The 18,271-nt window shown below is 40.0% G+C and overlaps 1 protein-coding gene across 1 annotated transcript in view; it reads right to left on the reverse strand.

Moving 5' to 3' along the window:
* The window catches only part of maoa (monoamine oxidase a), a 37,290-nt gene extending 20,274 nt beyond the window's left edge, over positions 1-17,016 (reverse strand). Inside the window, exons 1-3 of the mRNA XM_015006084.2 lie at positions 16,694-17,016; positions 4,207-4,301; positions 3,073-3,210 (exon numbers count right to left, since the gene is read on the reverse strand). Of these exons, the coding sequence (XP_014861570.2) occupies positions 3,073-3,210; positions 4,207-4,301; positions 16,694-16,874 (414 nt within the window). The 5' untranslated portion in view covers positions 16,875-17,016. The remainder of the gene's footprint in view (positions 1-3,072; positions 3,211-4,206; positions 4,302-16,693) is intronic.
* Between the last annotated feature and the right edge of the window lie 1,255 nt (positions 17,017-18,271).

The following is an 18,271-nucleotide window of genomic DNA, read 5'->3' on the forward strand; positions in this document are numbered from 1 at the left end:
TAGTGAGGGAGAGGAGGATGCTAGCTTGACTTTGACAACCTTAACATGTAGATGTCCTGCAGAATTTGTTGTGTTGTTGTCCAGTTAGGACAAAAAGGTGACCTATAAACCTGCTCTGACAGATCAAAGTAGAGCAAATGTTTAAATTAGCTAGTCTAGCAGTTTCCACAGCAGTATCTAATATACCACAGCAATCACTTATCAATAATTGTATTGACAATCAAACAATAAATATCAAGCCTGAAAATTTAAAACTAAAAAATAGTTAGAACAATAGCCCTGACAATACAAACAGTTTTAGTTTTGAAATATCAATAATTGGAATTTGTTTTCTGACAACGATCAAAATCAAAATCTTATAAGAAATTTATCACGATAAATGATAAACGATACGATAAGCGTCCGCCCCTGTAAACAGTACTATTTGCTTTGTGACACAGACAGTAATAGAGAAGAGAAAGTGTTCATGAATGATTTGCCAAAAATAGATAATAGAACGCAGCGCAGTGTCTTCAATTGTTAGATTACTACGGCTTTAATTGAACGGTACGGTGGTGGACATTTGAACAATTTTCCAGATAATGCTTTGTAAGTGTATTTGCACGCTATTGTGTCCACACCTTCAGGACAAAAGCTCAAAGTCCACCTGCACTTATGATTGAAACACATCCTCCATTTCCTCTAGGAGAGCTGCAAGCCGCACTACTCGGCTTTACAACCTGACTATCAGAGTATATGGCAGCGAAGGCTAATTTAATCAGGTGGAGGAGCTCAGCTGTGCCAGGGAAAGTGGTGCACCCACCCAAACGAGATATAAGGCAGAGAACAGAAAGAACAAAGGAAAATGGTATCTCTTTGTTTGCCTTTCATTTACTTAAAGAATTACGAAACTACATTACAGAAATCCCTTAGGCAAAGATTAGCTTCTCTGGTCGCTAATGGTGGAGAAGAGAGGAAGGCTGTCCTGCTGGCTGAAACAATATGGTTTGGTTTTTAAACACTCCTGTCCCTAATAGTCAGGATAATGTAGCCCAGGGTGCAACTGAAAAATTATCAAGAGAAAGTGCCTGCAAACTTTTAGCCAACTTCAACAAGAATTGTAGCACATAAAGCTAAGGGAGTAACTCTGTGCCAAGCAAAATAACCAGGATCTGATGAAGCCCAATCGAATATAATCTGTAGAGATTATAGGTCACAATTATATTAACAAAATTTGAATGTCTTCCATACTAATCCATGTTCAGTTTAACTGACCCTGAACGGTGACCAACTGGTCAGAAATTTGGAAATCTGATCTTTTTCAAGCCAGTGAAAGCAACATGCTAATTTAGACTCTTCGGTTACAGAGGGGAAGAACACAGAGCTAGCTGTTGTCAACATCTTACCAAGTATTTTTGGTCCAGTTTCTAGTGAAAACACCACGGTAAAAACAAAGCTAGCTTAAGCTGAAAAGCTTCAAGTAGCTCCTATATCTTTTCATCAAGATACAGAAGATTGTTGTAAGTAAATAATTTCTTAATATTGATAGGAAGTGCTGGTTCCACTGGCAGATTATGTCACTTCTAACAAGACATTTTCCCCATGTTATAAGTTAAGTACTCTGCTTTCTCATCAATATGAAGGATTTATTGACTTAAAACAGGCTCTTGTAGCTTGCTGAAAAGTTAGTTTTGCCTTATTTCAAGCACACTAAAAATATCTGCTCTAAAAACTGGACCAAAAGTTTTAATGGTAGCCATGCTAAGTGTGGTAACTGCTAGCTTAAAGACAGCTTAAAATGTCAACTCTGTAATTATAGCTAAATCCTGTTTTTCACTGACTTCTCTCCCACACTGCAATGTGACTTTACTTGTGCTCTTAACATAAAAAGTTAATGATCCACTACTACCCCTAAAACTGGTTTAGGGTTATCAAATCTTCACACAAAACCTGATTGTTATAAACACAACATCTCAGGTCTGTGAGACTGCAAGAATGCAGCTGACTATCCATCGTTTAGGAAAGAAATGGACGCATCATTCTGGTATTTTAAAGAAAAAAGGCCGAGCTCACGCTTTGTTGGAATACAGATATTATAAACTGTTGCATTTACAAACTGAGGTCCATGCCTCACATCTGATAATACAGAAAACAGACTTTTTTGTTCACAGTGGAAACAAAAGAAAGCGATTAGCTCTACACCAGACAATTCTGACAAAAAAAATATGAAACTTACACTAAAAAACACGTGAAGATTTAGTTTAGAGACTGGATTGGGTCTAAAATATACACCCTGATAAAAGCTGTGGACATGGTGTCCAATCATGATCCAACATAACTAATTAAGTCTAATTAACTACTCTTTGAGCTTCCTGCTCTTCTGTTTAGACTAGATAAGTAGATGAACACAAGTTTTATGGTGCGTTCTTATAGTATTAGCCTACAATACAACCAGCAGAGAGAAAATGATTCTCTGTGCTGGTTGTATTAAAAAACGCGCCACAGACGCCTGAGCCCGACTCGACCATCATACATGTCATTTCGATTTGGGTCATAAATCTATACTCTAATTCAGCTCGCCTGCTCACTGCAGTCACCGACTATTGAATCACACAAAAAGAAACAGACATGTTCAATAAACTAAAATATATGAGTCTCATTCATCAGAATAAACAAACCTTTGGAAAATAACTTTTCAAACATTCTAACTAAGCCCACATTTCTGTTTTTAAACTGTTTTTTTTCTGATCTGATGTAATAGTCTAATTTGAAATGTCATGTTTTCATTAAGCAAGCAGAAAATCATCATAATTACCATTAATAAAGGATTTCAAACAACAGTTTGTGTGTAATTACTCTAGAATTTGTGTTTCACTTAGTGATAAAGTTCCTGAAATAAATGGACTTTTCAATAATGGTGATGAAATTTATTGAATGGGTCTGTAAATCCTGGATAATCTCTCAGGATATCTGCAGCTTTAAGTGGAAACCATCAGCAGAAATGGGGAAGATGAAGAGAAAAACATCTCAGGAACATGTTAATGTTTCATCAGAAAGAAAAAGTGAGGCAGTTAATGAAACTGAGGGACTCACGTTGACATAATGCACCAGGTGTTCCTGCTCGTTGACTTTGTAGGTCTTAATGCCGTACTCTTTAGCCAACCGTAGGATGCGGTTCTGAGTCGGTCCGATGTAGGCCCCACCGAGGTCTACCCACTTTGTCTCCTTGTTCTGGAAGCAACAGAGGGAAACAGATCAAGTGCCAAAAAGAGGTCAGAGTTACGTTGTATAAAACAGGGCTTAGTCTGCTATATAAGCAAAACATATGTAACGATTATTTCATGAGATCAAACAGAACAAAATACTGTAAGCACCAGAACAAAACAAGAGTTCAACATTTTCAGAAAATATGAGTCCATGCTTTTGTTTGTAGAAAAAGTCCATTGAAAGTGTCAACTTTGAGTGAAGTGTCATTATTTACTGAATGAGTCTTCATGACAGTCGTAAACATTCATGAAGACTGCTTCATGTTTATATGTGTCGTGTCAGTCTTATGCACACCGCTTCAAATAAACTGGAACCAAAAATTCTTTCCCCGTCTTTTCACAAATACAATGAATGTTCAGGTAAAAGAAATTTGACTCTGTGTTTTAATGCCTTGAAATTGGGCCTCTGTCTCTTTAAGAAGCTCCTGCTCTTTCTGAAACTCCGCCTTCAGGAAGTCATGACAACGTGGCTCCTCTATTAACCCTTAAACAACATTTATACCAGCGTTGCTCTGAGAATTAGTTAGTATAATGAGCTCAGCAAACGCGCAGTTCCACCAGGTGTTTGCTAATTGCTGCTGGCTAGTCTGAAGGAGCTGGGTGGGGGAGTTTTAGGTGAGGGCTGCTCTGTGAGGTGGATCTCAGTAGCTGGGAAACTGCAAGAGGTGAGGCTAGGTCCATCCAGGTGTTTTGTACAGTTGCCATGGGAGATTAAAGGATTCTTCAAACATTTGTGGAAAAACAATCAAGGCCACACTCCTGGCCTTGTACATGTAATTACATGTACATCATACATGTACATTGATAAATACATTGATTATAGAACATTATAATAACAGGAATAACATTATAACATGACATGAAGCTCAAAAAAGTCAATTTTACATAACACCGCCCCTTTAAGGCTTTATTTTAGAAGCACATTCCTGCTGTACCAAACAGCTGACCATGTCAGTCGTACCCGGACAGTAAAGGTACGGCCGCCGACTCGATCCCTGGCCTCCAGCACTATAGGATTCAGACCGCTCGCTTTTAGCAGCTTTGCAGCGCTCAAACCTGAAAAACACAGAAAAACACACGAAGGAGAGAGATGTAAGTGGTTAAAATATGTTCATTTGTATGTTTTTTAAATTTTTTTCTTTACTTTTGATAACCACAGATGAGTGGAGAGAGTTGAAAACAAACACCGCCGCAGGGCTCGGGAAACTTCTTAGCAATAAATCACAAGGCAGCTAATGTGCTGATCATGTGAGACACACAGACCAGCGCAAACGACTCGGCTTCACTTTCAGTCATGGACTGTCTGACCCGGTGCTGGTGCTGGGAGACAGATCTCTGGTTAGCAAAGCCTCAGTGTTAGACAGAGAATCCTAGGTGCACAAATGAGCGTTAATGCAGATCCTTCCTCCCAGTAGCCATTAGACTTCACAACCATCACTGCTTTTTCGAAATTATTGACTTAAAACAAGCTCATATTTCTTGCTGAAAATTTACTTGTATGTTAGTTTTGTCTCATTTCAAATGTACTATATTTGTACTAGAAACTAGACCAAAGATACTTTGGTAAGATTTTGCTGTGATCTCAATTGAAACTTTATTTTTCCTGCAAGCACTCTGTTGACAACAATATTAAATGGCCTTAGTCATTTTATTGTGTCTTATTTTCAGTACAGCAAGGAAATAAAACATCTTCCTTCTAAGATTCGAACCAGTTTTTGGTCCAGACACACAGAGCAGCTCACAAACTATCCCACCGCTCCTCTCTCACCAGGTTACCACATCTGTGTAAATATTTTCCTGTCCTTTGGCCTAAATTCTCTTCTTTCCTCAACATCTTTGCTAACCCCCAAGTCTTCCCACAACTTGCTCCTCCTGAGTCCCACTAAGCCTGTTGAGACCAGCGGGGTTTAAACCAGTTTAAGTCCAGTTTGTAGTGTTTTATCCGGCCTCAGCCCTGCCTGCCTGCCTATCTGTCTGAACTCCCCCCGTTGAGCCGAGCTTATGAGAGAGCATCAGGCCGGACCAGAGACGGCTCACAAATCTTCTGCCGTTAAATCGATGCTATTACCTGTGCGCGGCTCAAAAGGGCAGCATCTGTCTTGGAAAACAAAGAGGCTCTGTCTGCATCTCTTGTTTATGCCTACAGCTATCACTGCTAAAACCCAACGTCCTGTTGGGATAATGCTCAGATCACAGAGATGGTTTTCCATTAGCGAGGCGTCCTCTTATTTTTTCCTTTTTAGTTGATAAAAAAGATATATATATATATATATATATATATATATATATATGATTTATTCTTATATACAAGAATAAATCACTACTTTAACTGAACTAGGATGAAAACTTTTTATGTTCAACTCCATTACTGAATGAACAGACAATAGAAAAGCATAGAAATATATTTTATTTTCCCACACTCATGAAATTTAAGAGTAAATGAACATATTAGTAGAATCCATAAGGAATTTGTCATTTTTCTATTTAAAAACAGAAAAGTGATCTAATAAACATCTCTAAACCTGTGTTGTACATACATGGTCTGTCTATAACTTACACAGCAGTCAATGTCTCACTCAATAAGGTCATATGTAAGAATGTAAAGCTTGCTAGGTTTTTTGTTTTTGACCGTTTCCTTAGCAACCTCTCTAAATCTAACTGGTTGTATAAACCAGCTTTAACCTGCTCCTGTGGTGAATATCTGAGTTAAAACCGGAAGTGTCCATGTTTTGAACTCCCCAGGGACTGCAGCGATCCGTTAGCGTGGAAATCACCTTCCTAACCAATTCCGCTAGATTCTCATTTCCTCTCACGGCTCAGTCTGGGTTTTCTCCCATTGACTTGGATTCCTCCAGCAGAATTTCAACCAGGCCAATCAGCAAACAGATGGAGAAGTTGTAAACATTGATTCTCTGCAGTTTAGAATTTTATTCTAGCTACCTAGCTAGTTTCAGCAGGTTTAGCTAGTTTCAACGAAGCTGTTCAGTTTGTCTTGGCTATGCTTCCAAACACTGAATTAGGATTAACAGCTGCCTCGTTCACCTCAACACTTCTCTATTTGCAGTGGAGAACGACTGTTCTTAAAAATATCCAAAGATGAGCCTCCAGTTAACTGAAATGTGCCAGTTAGCCTATCAGAGGCTTCCAAAGCCACTTTGTTTTCCAAGAGAAAACATTAAATAAATCTGACAATTTCTTTCTCTTGTTATTGTGGGATTTAGCAATTGAAACAAGAGAAGTTTGGCCTGATGTACCTTCAGAAGGAGAAAAAAGGTGTTTGTGTTTATTCAGTATACGTAAACGTCTGGTTTCAACATGGTTGATGTGAAATGCGAATCATATCTGATCAATTCAACGTGAAGTTCATATCAGCATACAGAGCTGGGAATAAAAAAACAACCCATGAAAGTCAGGACTTTCATGCTTCTAGCAAGGGAGAGGTAATAACCATGAAATGAGAAACAGGAAGAGCCTGATGGATGGTACATGATGATGTATCGCTTTCTGTTACTCACTGGGTACACTAATCAGTCATACTTTATGGTTTTTGTTTTATTTTTGGACAGAAAAGGCAGCTAATGTGTGTCTGTTTTCAAGTTTGCGTAGGATCTGTCGTTTGTTTATAGTGAATTCCTAAACGGACAGAAAAGGTCAGCCTGTCGATGGTGGAGACTGTGAGGAGAGGGAAAGCAGTCCTCTCTCTCTCCCTCCCTCTGAGCCCTGCTGTTCCAGGCTCTCTGCACCTCGGGACATGATGGATGATATAAAGATGTGGACGCTGACATTCATCAAACAGATGCAGACTCCTTGAAACGCAGAGCCGAGGCTGCATACTTAAGAAGGATAAGTGGTGTGTCCGTCACGCTGAACCACATTCCCGCTTTGGAGTAACAACTTTGAACTGAGATTAAGTGTGACACCAGTCCTATTTAGTCAGACTTAATCCAACTCATTTGCCTTAGAAAGTTTGGTCCACTCGAGAGGAGCAAACGCGCAATCGAACTCTGATGCGGACCAAAAAAAGCGGACTCTGGTCCGTCTGAAAACCCACGTCTCTGTTCGGGTGAAGTGAACTCTGGCAAGGTTCGAAAGCGTTTGTGTACGTCAAGCACTGTTCCAAAAGCAGGGCATTCTGGGTAAACACAACCAAAACAAACGCGAGAGTCTAACACTAGTGGGTGAAATGGCTTGTGGTCTTTTACAAAGACAAAATCCTACCACTAAAATCTGACACCACTCCATTTTTGTCCACATTTTTCAAAGACAGGCTAGTGTGAATATGACGAGTCAAACTATATAAAACAATATCCTCATGAGTGGACGTACAGTTCTTACAGTCGGAGGTGATTTAGTTCAGTTTAACGGTTATTTACACAAAGAATCTCCCTGCCAAAGACGTTTCTGTTAGAGCTCGTGTAAACACAAGCATTCCTGCAGGACTTGTTTATCTGAGCCTGTTGGATCTTCTCCCGGCTCGGTCTGTGATCATGTGACTATTCCAGCCCTACTGTCCTTGAAGGGCCATTTCCTGTACGTGGTGTTATCTCCTTGCTGCTGCTCACTCGTCTCTTCGCTCTCACAGCTTCTGTCCCCCCAGGGCGTCTAAATCACATCAGCTTTCTTCAGGGACAGAAAACGTGAGGCGACCGGGGACCTTCTGGTCTGGCTTTTATCACGAGTGTGCAAACTGTACGCAGTTACACCTGCAGACCGGTTCAGGAGTGCAAAACGTGTGCATTAAAAGCAGAATTGGGGTCGTCTCAATACGTCTCAATACCAAAGTTTCAAACCCAGTGAAGGCAGGTTTTGATACAGGAACACAGTAGAATGTGTAAAATATGTCTAAGCTGCTCTAATTTTTCACTGATAGCTCTGATTCTACTAAACAAAATTTGAGAGAGCACCAATAGAAATTTATAGTCAGTAAGAAAAAGGCAAAGTTGGCATCAATGGGAACGTTCCAAACTCAAACACAGCACAAAGCTCCATTTCAATTAGACAACATCACATATTAATGTGAAATTGGGAATTTTTTGTAGACAAAAATCAAACTTCATGAAAGACGTGCACCTTTTAGACTTCCAGTTTTTTGTCCTAAAATGTAATTTTTTATTTTTTTATTTTTTTTACATGGTCGTTGATGTTACTAATTAAACCGGACCGCAGTCAGACTTCAGTGTGAACGGCGACCCACATGCACAGATGAAGAACGACGACGTCAAGCAGCAGCAAACAGTTTTATAGACGTAATAATGGATGGAGCCGATTACGTTTTGATCTTAAGTTTATTCAGCGATGAATCATCACAAGATCATAAGACGAAGGAAACAAAAAAAAAACAAAACAAAGCACAGCTAACAGAGACGGTCTTTTGTGGAGCGTTGACTGTAGGCTGTCTGGATGTGCAGTCAGAGCTCAGAGTGGTGGGACTGGGATGTGATGCGCTTCACTGATGCACTTCTTTTATAAGTACATGATCATAATTTTCAGACATTGGATTCACCGCGTCTGGCTTCTTCTGATGCAGAATTATGACGCATGTCACACGACAATTACATAGAAGCCAGGTTGGTTTGGATAACTCTTTCCCTTAGGAACTGAAATCATCATTTGTGAACTGGAATATGGATTTACATGGGTTATATATATCTAATAGGTTGATGATATGAGACGTTTAAAGGTGATTAAAAAAAAGTAAAAAGCAAAAAGTAAAGTGGCCTCTAAAGCAGGCCACAGTGTTTTATACAGCTGTCAGCATGTTGTCTTCCAGCTCTGTGGAGCTAAAAATCAAACTAGTGTCTCTCTGGTTAAAGACGTCTGCATGTTCCCTCCTTAATGCGAGCCTGTCTCGTCTGGATCAGGGTGTTATTTACACGAAGGCACAAACAAGAGAGATCCAACAGGGGCTGACTGACAAGCCTGCCACTCGAATCGGGCCCCCGACAGGCTCCGTATCGATCTACGCTGGGGGAGGCATTTACAAAGCGCAGAGCAATCACATTAGGTCCATCTCGTGTTCCCCAGCAGCAGAAGCTTTCCGCAGCCGTCTAACAGCAGCGAAATGAGGCGAAACACCGTCAGTCACCAAGAAACCAAACAGACGACTTGACCTTTTCAAAGTATTAACCAGAACATTTAGAGACCCAGACCAGGGAGTCTGCAACCTGCGGCCCCATGTGGCTCTTCAGGCCCTCTACGGTGCATCTTTACGATTTCGGTCAAATATTATATCAAATATATCGGTGAGTTATTTTCATCAATTTAAATAAAATTAGACTTACTGCAGTTTGGTTCGAAAATCTACATTTTCAATAAACTCACCTGTTTGATTCAACTGATTTTGATTTTCATGCTAAACACAAACTGCTAGCAGTGCACCGATAGCAGTTTTCTGGCCAATCACCGATCTTTAAAAAGCTTGACCTGCCGATTCCTAATTTCACTGATACTTGTTTCCATTAAATAAGAAAACACGTAAATTAGTTTGTTCACGCAATAAATCGTGAAGAACAACATGCTGCACCATCAACCTGCTACCACTTCCTGTTGACTTCTTCATCGTTTTGGCCAGTAGCAACAACCGGTTGTTGATCATGACTGGTGTAAAGCAAAAAATAAATAAATTTCCATCACAGTTTCGCTAAATACACAAATTTCAATACAGCCAAAAAAATCACCTCATCCTACTGCAGACTTTTCCAAAAAAAAAAAAAATTTGAATACATGTATATAAATAAAATGTGTTTTTTTCTAAATTAGCGTATTCCCATTAAGCAAATTCATTTTTGTAATTTCAATTTGCGTGATTATATGGCCAACAGAAACACAGTGCGCCTGAATTTCAGACCTGTGGCGGTAGATAAGATAGCTGTTCACATGAGAGTATTGCTGATTACCTGAAAATGAAAATCTGGGCCGACTGATCGGTCTGCCAGTTTATCGCCACACCTTAAATTCTTAGGTTAATAAACTTTGTTTCATATAGGGGACGACTGTAAAACCTCTGGAGATGATGATGCAAAGAAGGATTCTTCATAAGATCAAGAAAATCATGGACAACCCTGACCGTCCTCTTCACGATGCTGTATTGGGAAGGGATAGCATCTTCAGTGAGAGGCTTCTTCAGATTTAGTGCCGCACAGACTGCTGCAGACATCTTTTCTGCCAACAGCCAGCACCATCTTCAATAACTGTTTGAAGAATCTAAATGAATGAGTTACAACAGCATTTAATTTCCCTTTGGGATTAATAAAGTACTTTTGAATTTGAGTCTTTAGCAGTATCTTAGCATCTTAACAGCGTGTGCCTTTGCTCTGTAAGAAGTCAGATGGATCTAGTTGTTGTCAAAGTTGAATTTTCATTGTTGTAAAACCCTAAAATAGAACTACAAATGTAAAACATACGCATTTAATAGAACGATTGTGAATTCAGCTTGATCATTTTTCAAAGAGTTTGACAGTTCCAGCCTAGAGCACCTCCTTCAGATGTGCTGCTGGAAACACACACACGCGCTCGCACACGCACACACACACGCGCGCGCACGCACACACACACACACAGACGAGAAACTTCCAGTTGTACAAACATCCATTAGCTCCATGTCTTCATGTAATCAGTGTTATGATTCAGAAGATTAACAGGGCTGAGGTTATGACCACACACTTCATGGCTTTACTGGCCACACACACCCAAGAAAAACATGGAGGAACGTGAATACACATAATTAGAAATGGAAAAACACACACACACACACAAACACACACACACACACATACGCGCGCGCGCACAATGACTATAACTGGCAGCTCTAATAAAATGTTCTGCTGTTTGCACAGCTGGAAGCAGAAAGTAGTGATGTGGTTCTGGAACCACGTTGACGATATTTAGACAGGTTGTCAGAAAAATGTAAGTTTGCTTTGCTGAATGAGCGATAAGGTATTATGGCACCTTAGCCTGAAAAATGTGAACTGCATAAAAAAAACAAAAAACACTAAAACCTTCAGAGCGGACGGCTTTGGAGAGTGATATAAAACCTCCTTGAAAATAGCAATGTGAGGCGGCGGCCTGACCTGCTGTTGGAGTGTAAAAACCACATTCAGTATATTACATTAGACACTCTGAGGCAACGGAGCTCCAGGAAAATGCTCATAGGGGTCGCCAGAGCACGCAAGTAAAACCCTTTGGGAGGTACGCTAAAATTTTTAGGAGGAAAATCCCTGTTTGAGTGTTTTTGTCCTTAGGACCCAAATTCATCAGTCGCACTAAAACAGTGAAGGTCACGCTGAAATACTTGAACAGTATGAACAATCCAGATTTCAGTTATTTACTGTTATCGCTGTTATTTATGGCCTGCAAACAATAGGATTTATGGCATAACAAACCTGTTGACTTCTGGTTAGGATCAGAGCTGCGTGCTGTAGTCACAAACTTGTTTTTAAATACGGAAAAATCTCACTTATCACTATGATCAAGACATGAGCCGAAAAGCTTTCTGCAAAGTAAACTACACTGGATTTATGGTGTATTCAGATTCAGACACGTTACGCAGGAAGGTCTTTTTACTCAGGCTGGTAAGTAAACTGACGGACTGATCCTGTGCATTTTGTTTTTTCAGAAGCCCTAACGCTGGCGCCTCCTTGACAAGCAGTGACTCACCAGAATCAAGTTCTGGATTATTCAACGGCATTCAAACACGAGAGAAAAGCAGACCCTCAAACTGAACCGCTCTCCGCTGAAATACCTCTGAGCAAGGGCGTAAATCCCATCTCATTATTGGGGGGGTGGGGGGGGGGTACCATAGACAGGAACATTTCTTAAGAGTAATTTTGGGGGGGTGGGGGGGTCTGCAAAGTTGCAGTTAAATGTAACATAAAATGTGGTTTAAAAAGTTTTTAAACCACATTCAAGCTGCAGGACCAAAAATGACTAGTAAGCACATAAAACATGTTTTATTCTCAGTAAGCAGCCTGCAGAGAAGTAAAACTAAAGCTCAAATGTTGCTTAAATAGGAGTTTTGTTCAGTCTCACTGATCTAATCTCTGCTACACCTTTAAAAAAATTTAAGGTTCTAAATACAAAAGCTTTGATGAGTAACTCCTCTAAATAAAATTCCTCATAAACATTGATTTATTGAAATGGCTCCCAATACAAGTTATGGCTTATTTAAATGATAACTTGTTAAGTTGCTTTATTTTTAAGCCTTTTTTTTAGTTTTGGCATGCCCTGGATGACTGAGAACAAATAAGTAGATAGAAATTAATATCTGGGAAGTATCATAATTTAAACGTAACACTTAAAGGGTTTATATAGAAAAATATTCAGATTTTATTTTGTGGTTTTAAACGCTCTATATTGAAGACAATGAGAAATAAAGGCATAACTTTTTGTAAATTTCTATCTGTTCTCGGCTCCCACACACAGAGCTTATTATCACGGAGCTGTGGGCCACTCCTCAGCTGCCCTCCCGTCTCAAACTCTTCTAATTAACTAAAACTTAAAGACTTAAATATGAATGAGATGTTTGCTACCTTTAACAAGAAAGCTTAAGTCTATGAAAACAGTGTAGCAGTTTTGCTAATGAGGCAGCTTATCAAGATTCAGCCAAAGTAATGAAATAAACTGCAGTCTGATTTTTATTGTTCCTGTGTTTCTTCCCACTGAGCAGTGAAAGTAAATAAAATGTTTACGTCTTTTGCTGTAAGTATTTACTTACCGGGGTGGGGGTGGTATTTGTGATGCAGAGCTACAGCTAACAGCTAGCTCCTCACGTCAGGCCTCAGACCAGCCTGTGGTTCAGCGGCTGTTGCTCCGCCTACACTTTGGACTGAACCATTGTTCTAATAATGGTAGGGGGGGCCTAAAAATGTATTCTTATTTTTTTCTGACATAAACGTCAGATTTATTTTGTTTTGTTTTTTTGTTTCTTTTGCCTTTTCATATTGACATTATTTAAATGCAAACGTTTCTTCAATTGTTTTTTTTTTTTTGGGGGGGGTGACAATTCTAGACTTTTCCACTCTAGACTTCCTTGTTTTAATTTCAACTCTTGATTGATATGTAGATTTAATGATGACAGGCATTTTTAAAACTGTATGAAGCCCCTTAGCGGACATGAGGTAAAATGTTTCTTTTGCGTCATTACCTCTCAATACTTTAGCATTACCGCACAATAACGTACTGATCAGTTCATGCAGCATATTTGAATACCGAAAGTCTTTCTTGGTGGCCACTGTACATTCTGCTACAATACAAGGTCATCCTAAGGTTTTTCCATGGATGTTAATATCCCGTTTGTGAGATATATGGAGCTTTATGTCTTTTTCTTGAGGACAGAAATGTATCAGAAACCTGTGTGTGAAATACAAAAGCAAGACAGGTCAAACATGGGCTGTTCATCTCCCTTCTAAGATGTAAACAAACTTTCCATAAGAAGGAAAGAAAGAAAAAATACATCCAAACTATTTGGAGTATTTCTGTCACCTGATTGTGTCTTTTATACGTCGGTAGTCTGAATGGTTAATAAAGGGTCGTTTTTATGTGCAGTTCCATCTCTATAATATCACATGACTTTAAAATAGTACAGCTTGGAATTACGAAAATAACTGCTTAATGGAAACACAGCAAAAAAAAAAAAAAAAAAAAAAACGTTTGCTCCAACTTGTGGTGGTTTATCAGCTGTATTTGTGCAACAGAAACACTTTTTTCACATATTTACCAGCAAGAAAAGAGGAAATTTGATTTTATTTCTTACGAGGATCACTTATGTCAATATGACAGTTGGTTAATGTTAGCCAAGGATTGAGTCAACGTTTGTATTAGAACATGGATTGAATTTGAGTCCACATATTTGCGCCATGCAACAAGGTTGCACGTTGGTGCTTTTGATCTCTAAGCCTTAGATGGAGGAATGTACTTTGATCAGAATCACGTTCAGAGTTTAGGCTAATAAACCATACATTGTGTCCTTATGAATGTGTAAACACAAGCACTTCCTGCTCTCTGTACTCAGAACAATGCTCTGTTCCTGGCTAGGCACGTCCAATTCTGGACGAGTTCATCAGTCGACACATTCCACAAATCCTCCCCTTCGTGGATTGTTAGGAATAACTTTGTGAGAATCGCCTCATCGGTGGTTTACTTTAAAACCACTTCCCTTCATCTTTCCGTTTTCTCATCCCTGACCGTCGACTTCCCTGTTTTCAAACTCATTTCCCTTTCTTCATTCCCCAAACTCTTGGCTCCTCCTCCTCCTGCCCCTTCCTGTGTTTACCTCATTAAGTTACCGTCACCAGCAGCTGCTGAGGGGGGATAAAAACGAGGGGAAGAGCTTCCCTCCTCTTCCTCATCATTTCTGCGTCTCTTCTTCCTCGGCGTGCCCTCGGCTTGCCGGGTTTGACAACAGCCTGCCACACACATTGAGTGTTTCCTCTGAAAGCGTCGAGAGCAAACCCAGGGAAGGCGAGGGAGGAAGCGCGAATGAGGAGAGGACAGGGACGTGTCCTCTGCTTGGACACTGATTGTTACTTGTGGTCCTCATCGGAAGATGTTAGAAGGTCAACGGTGAAACAAACGGCGTGATTACGGCGGCCTGATGGGGAACATCAGAGCCTCGTTGTGTTGGTGAATGAACGTTTCCTCTGGCAGGAGCTGTTTTCACCGTTTGACTGGTATTTGACCTGACACTGACCTAAATTCTTCCCGGCCGTCCGATAGATCTGCCAGACTGACGGAGGGGGCAGTGGTCACTGGGGGCGAAGGGGCTTAGGGGAGTACGCACTGTTCAGAACGGCGTGGCCATCAATGAACACAAGTGTCATAAAGTAATGTCCTACCACTGCTGTGGTTTACAGGAGTACTAATGAGGCGCAGTGAGCTCGCCCTCCCCCACCTGTTGCTGTGCACTGCTGTCAGGACTAAGGCAACTAAACCAGGTTTTCTGCAAGTTTAACCAACTCAAATTTAAGACTTTTAAGACCATTACGAATGAAGTTTAAGATGTGTACTACGACAGAAATGTACTATATAAATATGTATATGAACATTAGAAATTACAGCTACGAAGAAATGGTAACTTAGTAATAGTTGAATTTCCATTGACCATTGATCATTGTTTAATTTGATATTTCGCAAATATCAAACGAGGCGCGTTTTTAAATGACTTATTGCGAACAAACTTCTTCACGTGTGATTTTAATTGTGTTTCTTATTTAATGGAAAAATCGCCGTCGCAAAATTGTCTTTTTTCAACATTAGTGAAATATTGACAAAGTTCAGCACTCATTTGTAATGAAAACTGGATAATGTGAGAGAAATAATAGAGAAAAGTGGTTGTTACAGAAGCCTGGAGCGGACAATTTCCTTGTATACTTTTTTCCTGATGGTTTTCTCGAGGTTACAACTTCATTTTGTCATTCAGACAGTAATCATTTGCTTAACTTGATCATGAATAGCAGTGATACTTGAGCTGTACTGTCTTCACTCAACATAGTGCTGTTATCTGATAAGTCTGATTAATGGCCCAGTTGTTACCCAAAAAGAATATAATTTACAAATAAAAGGTTGTGTTTTTTTACAAGTGCTTCTACTGCTGTATTTCTTAAACTTACTTAACACAAAGTTAACGTCCATTCAGCTGTAAGCGGCGGTGCTGTAGCGGGAAAATGATTCTCTAGCCCGGCGCCTCAATGTGTCGCAAATAGTACATAATAGACGACTGGCTGTGAGGATGGAGAGAAAGAAGAGAAGAAAACAAGAGCATTCATTTTAATTAAAAAAAAACGTGGGTTTAAAAGTGTAGGCACACCTCGGAAAGTTGTAGTAACTATAGTTACGGCAGCAGACTTGAGTCGTGTTCTGCTCCAGGCTAATCACATCACCGTGATTTCAGTTTGTGTCGCCGTGGAGCCAGAGCAGCCTCCCCCCATGAAGCAACATCTGTTCGGGGAGATTCCTGGAACTACTTGGCCTCTCTCTCTCTCTCTCTCTCTCTCTCTCTCTCTCTCTCTCTCTCTCTCTCTCTCTCTCTCTCTCTCTCTCCATGACCGAGCTTCCTCCATGCTTCCTCTGACAGAAGGTGGCCACCATCACCACCAACAACAACAACAAGCAGCAGCGGTGAAACGAACAGCTGCTCAGCCTCCCTGATGGAACCAGGAATGATTTATGCCCACCCTTCCCTCCTCCAGCAGCCCTCCTCTTCCTCTTATGTAATACAAAGTCCGCTGCGGCTGATTAGCCGTTACTTAACCCGCAGTAAAGCAGCGGAGGGAAGGGGGGGGAGATACGTGGATGGAAACCGGAATAAGGAGAAGCGGATCGCTCTGTGTCCGTTTCCTCCCCCAGCGGTGATCCAGCGGCTCTTGTGCAACAGTTGCGCCGGCCACCCCGCCCACAGCGCCCGGACTCAAGTCTCCCCAGAATCAATAATCATCCCTGCAAGTCGCTCCTACCTGATATCCCCGCTCCGATCACCACAACGTCGTAGTTGTTGCTGGGTGCAGTCATGGTTCCCGTCTGCCGCTCTGCTCCGCTCCGAACCGAACCGTCCGATCGCCGCTGAACGCAGGGCTGCACACCGAGGAGCGCATCTGTATTAAACAGGCCCACTCCCACCTGGCTCCGCCCACACATAGTAAAGCGGCGCCGGGGAAGGAGGATTAATTCAGGGAGGTGTCCGTGGGTCTGCGGGGTGAACAGGACGTGAACTTCACTCCTGATCAGATAAGATTTGCCAGGCCCAAAGTCTTCTCTTATCAAGTTTTTTTTTTTTTCAGTCAAAGATTGATGGCGGAAAGATCGAAAATCTTTGAGTTGATTCCAAAAACCATAAAAACAGGAGAACTATCCTCCTTTCACAGCTGTGCTGTCTCAACTTTTTGCCGTGGGAAGCAAAAAAAAAAAAAAAAAAAAGTTCAACTTCAAATCACTTTGAGAACTTACAGTTCTTTTTTAATTTCTTCTTCTGCTCAAATTAAACGTGAAGTCCAAATTTTCATGTTTAAAAACACAGTTTTGTTATTCATATATTTGCTGAATTCATCCAATGTGCTCAGATGTTTACGGTTCTATTTACTACTGAATTTGAATGAATTAAGAAATCTGGTAAATAAATGAGAAATAATTTAGTGTATCCAAGGTTTTCATTTTTTAAAATAATTTTTAGATTTTGTCTGTGAAATTTCACTCTTAATATTAATAATAAAAGTATGAAATTTGCACTTTTATTATTAATAAGTGTTCATCTGCAATGCAGATGCTGACCTGATCTAATCCATTCTAGAGCTGGACACTGTAAAACGTAATAAGTGGACTTTAAAAAACATATATCTAAAAAAAGTTTCCAAAACTTAAAAATGTTGTTTCTGTTCATCTTAAGTTGATACTGCTTGACTAACTTGATCATTTTGAATAAGTTTTAATGATAAAAACTTAAATACTGTAAACCTAATTAATTCTCTTTACTTCTGAAGTATGCAAACAGGCTTCAAATATTTTTTTAGTTTTCATTAAATCAGCTGATTAAGTAACATTAGTTGGATACAAAGTGTTCCTGACTTCTGCTTTCTGTTCGTTTCTTTGTTCAAACTGACAGAAAACATAGAAAACAGTGACAGTTGCACTTTTTCAGCTAAACAATCAACTTAAACTTAGAATTTTTCCCTGGATAAACTTAATTTGATTGTAGTTTTAACAAATCAACTCCAGTTTTTTTCAAGTTTGATGACCTGTTTTCATTTTTCAGTGTAGTTTCTTGAAGCTGTGGCAGTGCTTTGTTAAAGTATTCATAGCTCTGAATCTTTCTCACACAGATTTCAGGTTGCAGGTGAACAATGCGGTGACAAAGATCTTCATTTCTGGAGAGATGGACTGTACTCTGATGAAACTAAACTGTTTGGCCATAATGACTAATGTTACATTTGGAGGAAGAACAGGGATGCTTGAACCATCCCAGCTGTCAAGCATGGTGGTGGCAGCATCATGTTGTGGGTTGTTTTGCTGTAATAGAAACTGGTTCACTTCATAAAATA

Source organism: Poecilia mexicana, unplaced genomic scaffold (assembly GCF_051168715.1).
Source record: "Poecilia mexicana isolate PSO_F unplaced genomic scaffold, ASM5116871v1 scaffold_2, whole genome shotgun sequence".
Taxonomy (NCBI): Eukaryota; Metazoa; Chordata; class Actinopteri; order Cyprinodontiformes; family Poeciliidae; genus Poecilia; species Poecilia mexicana.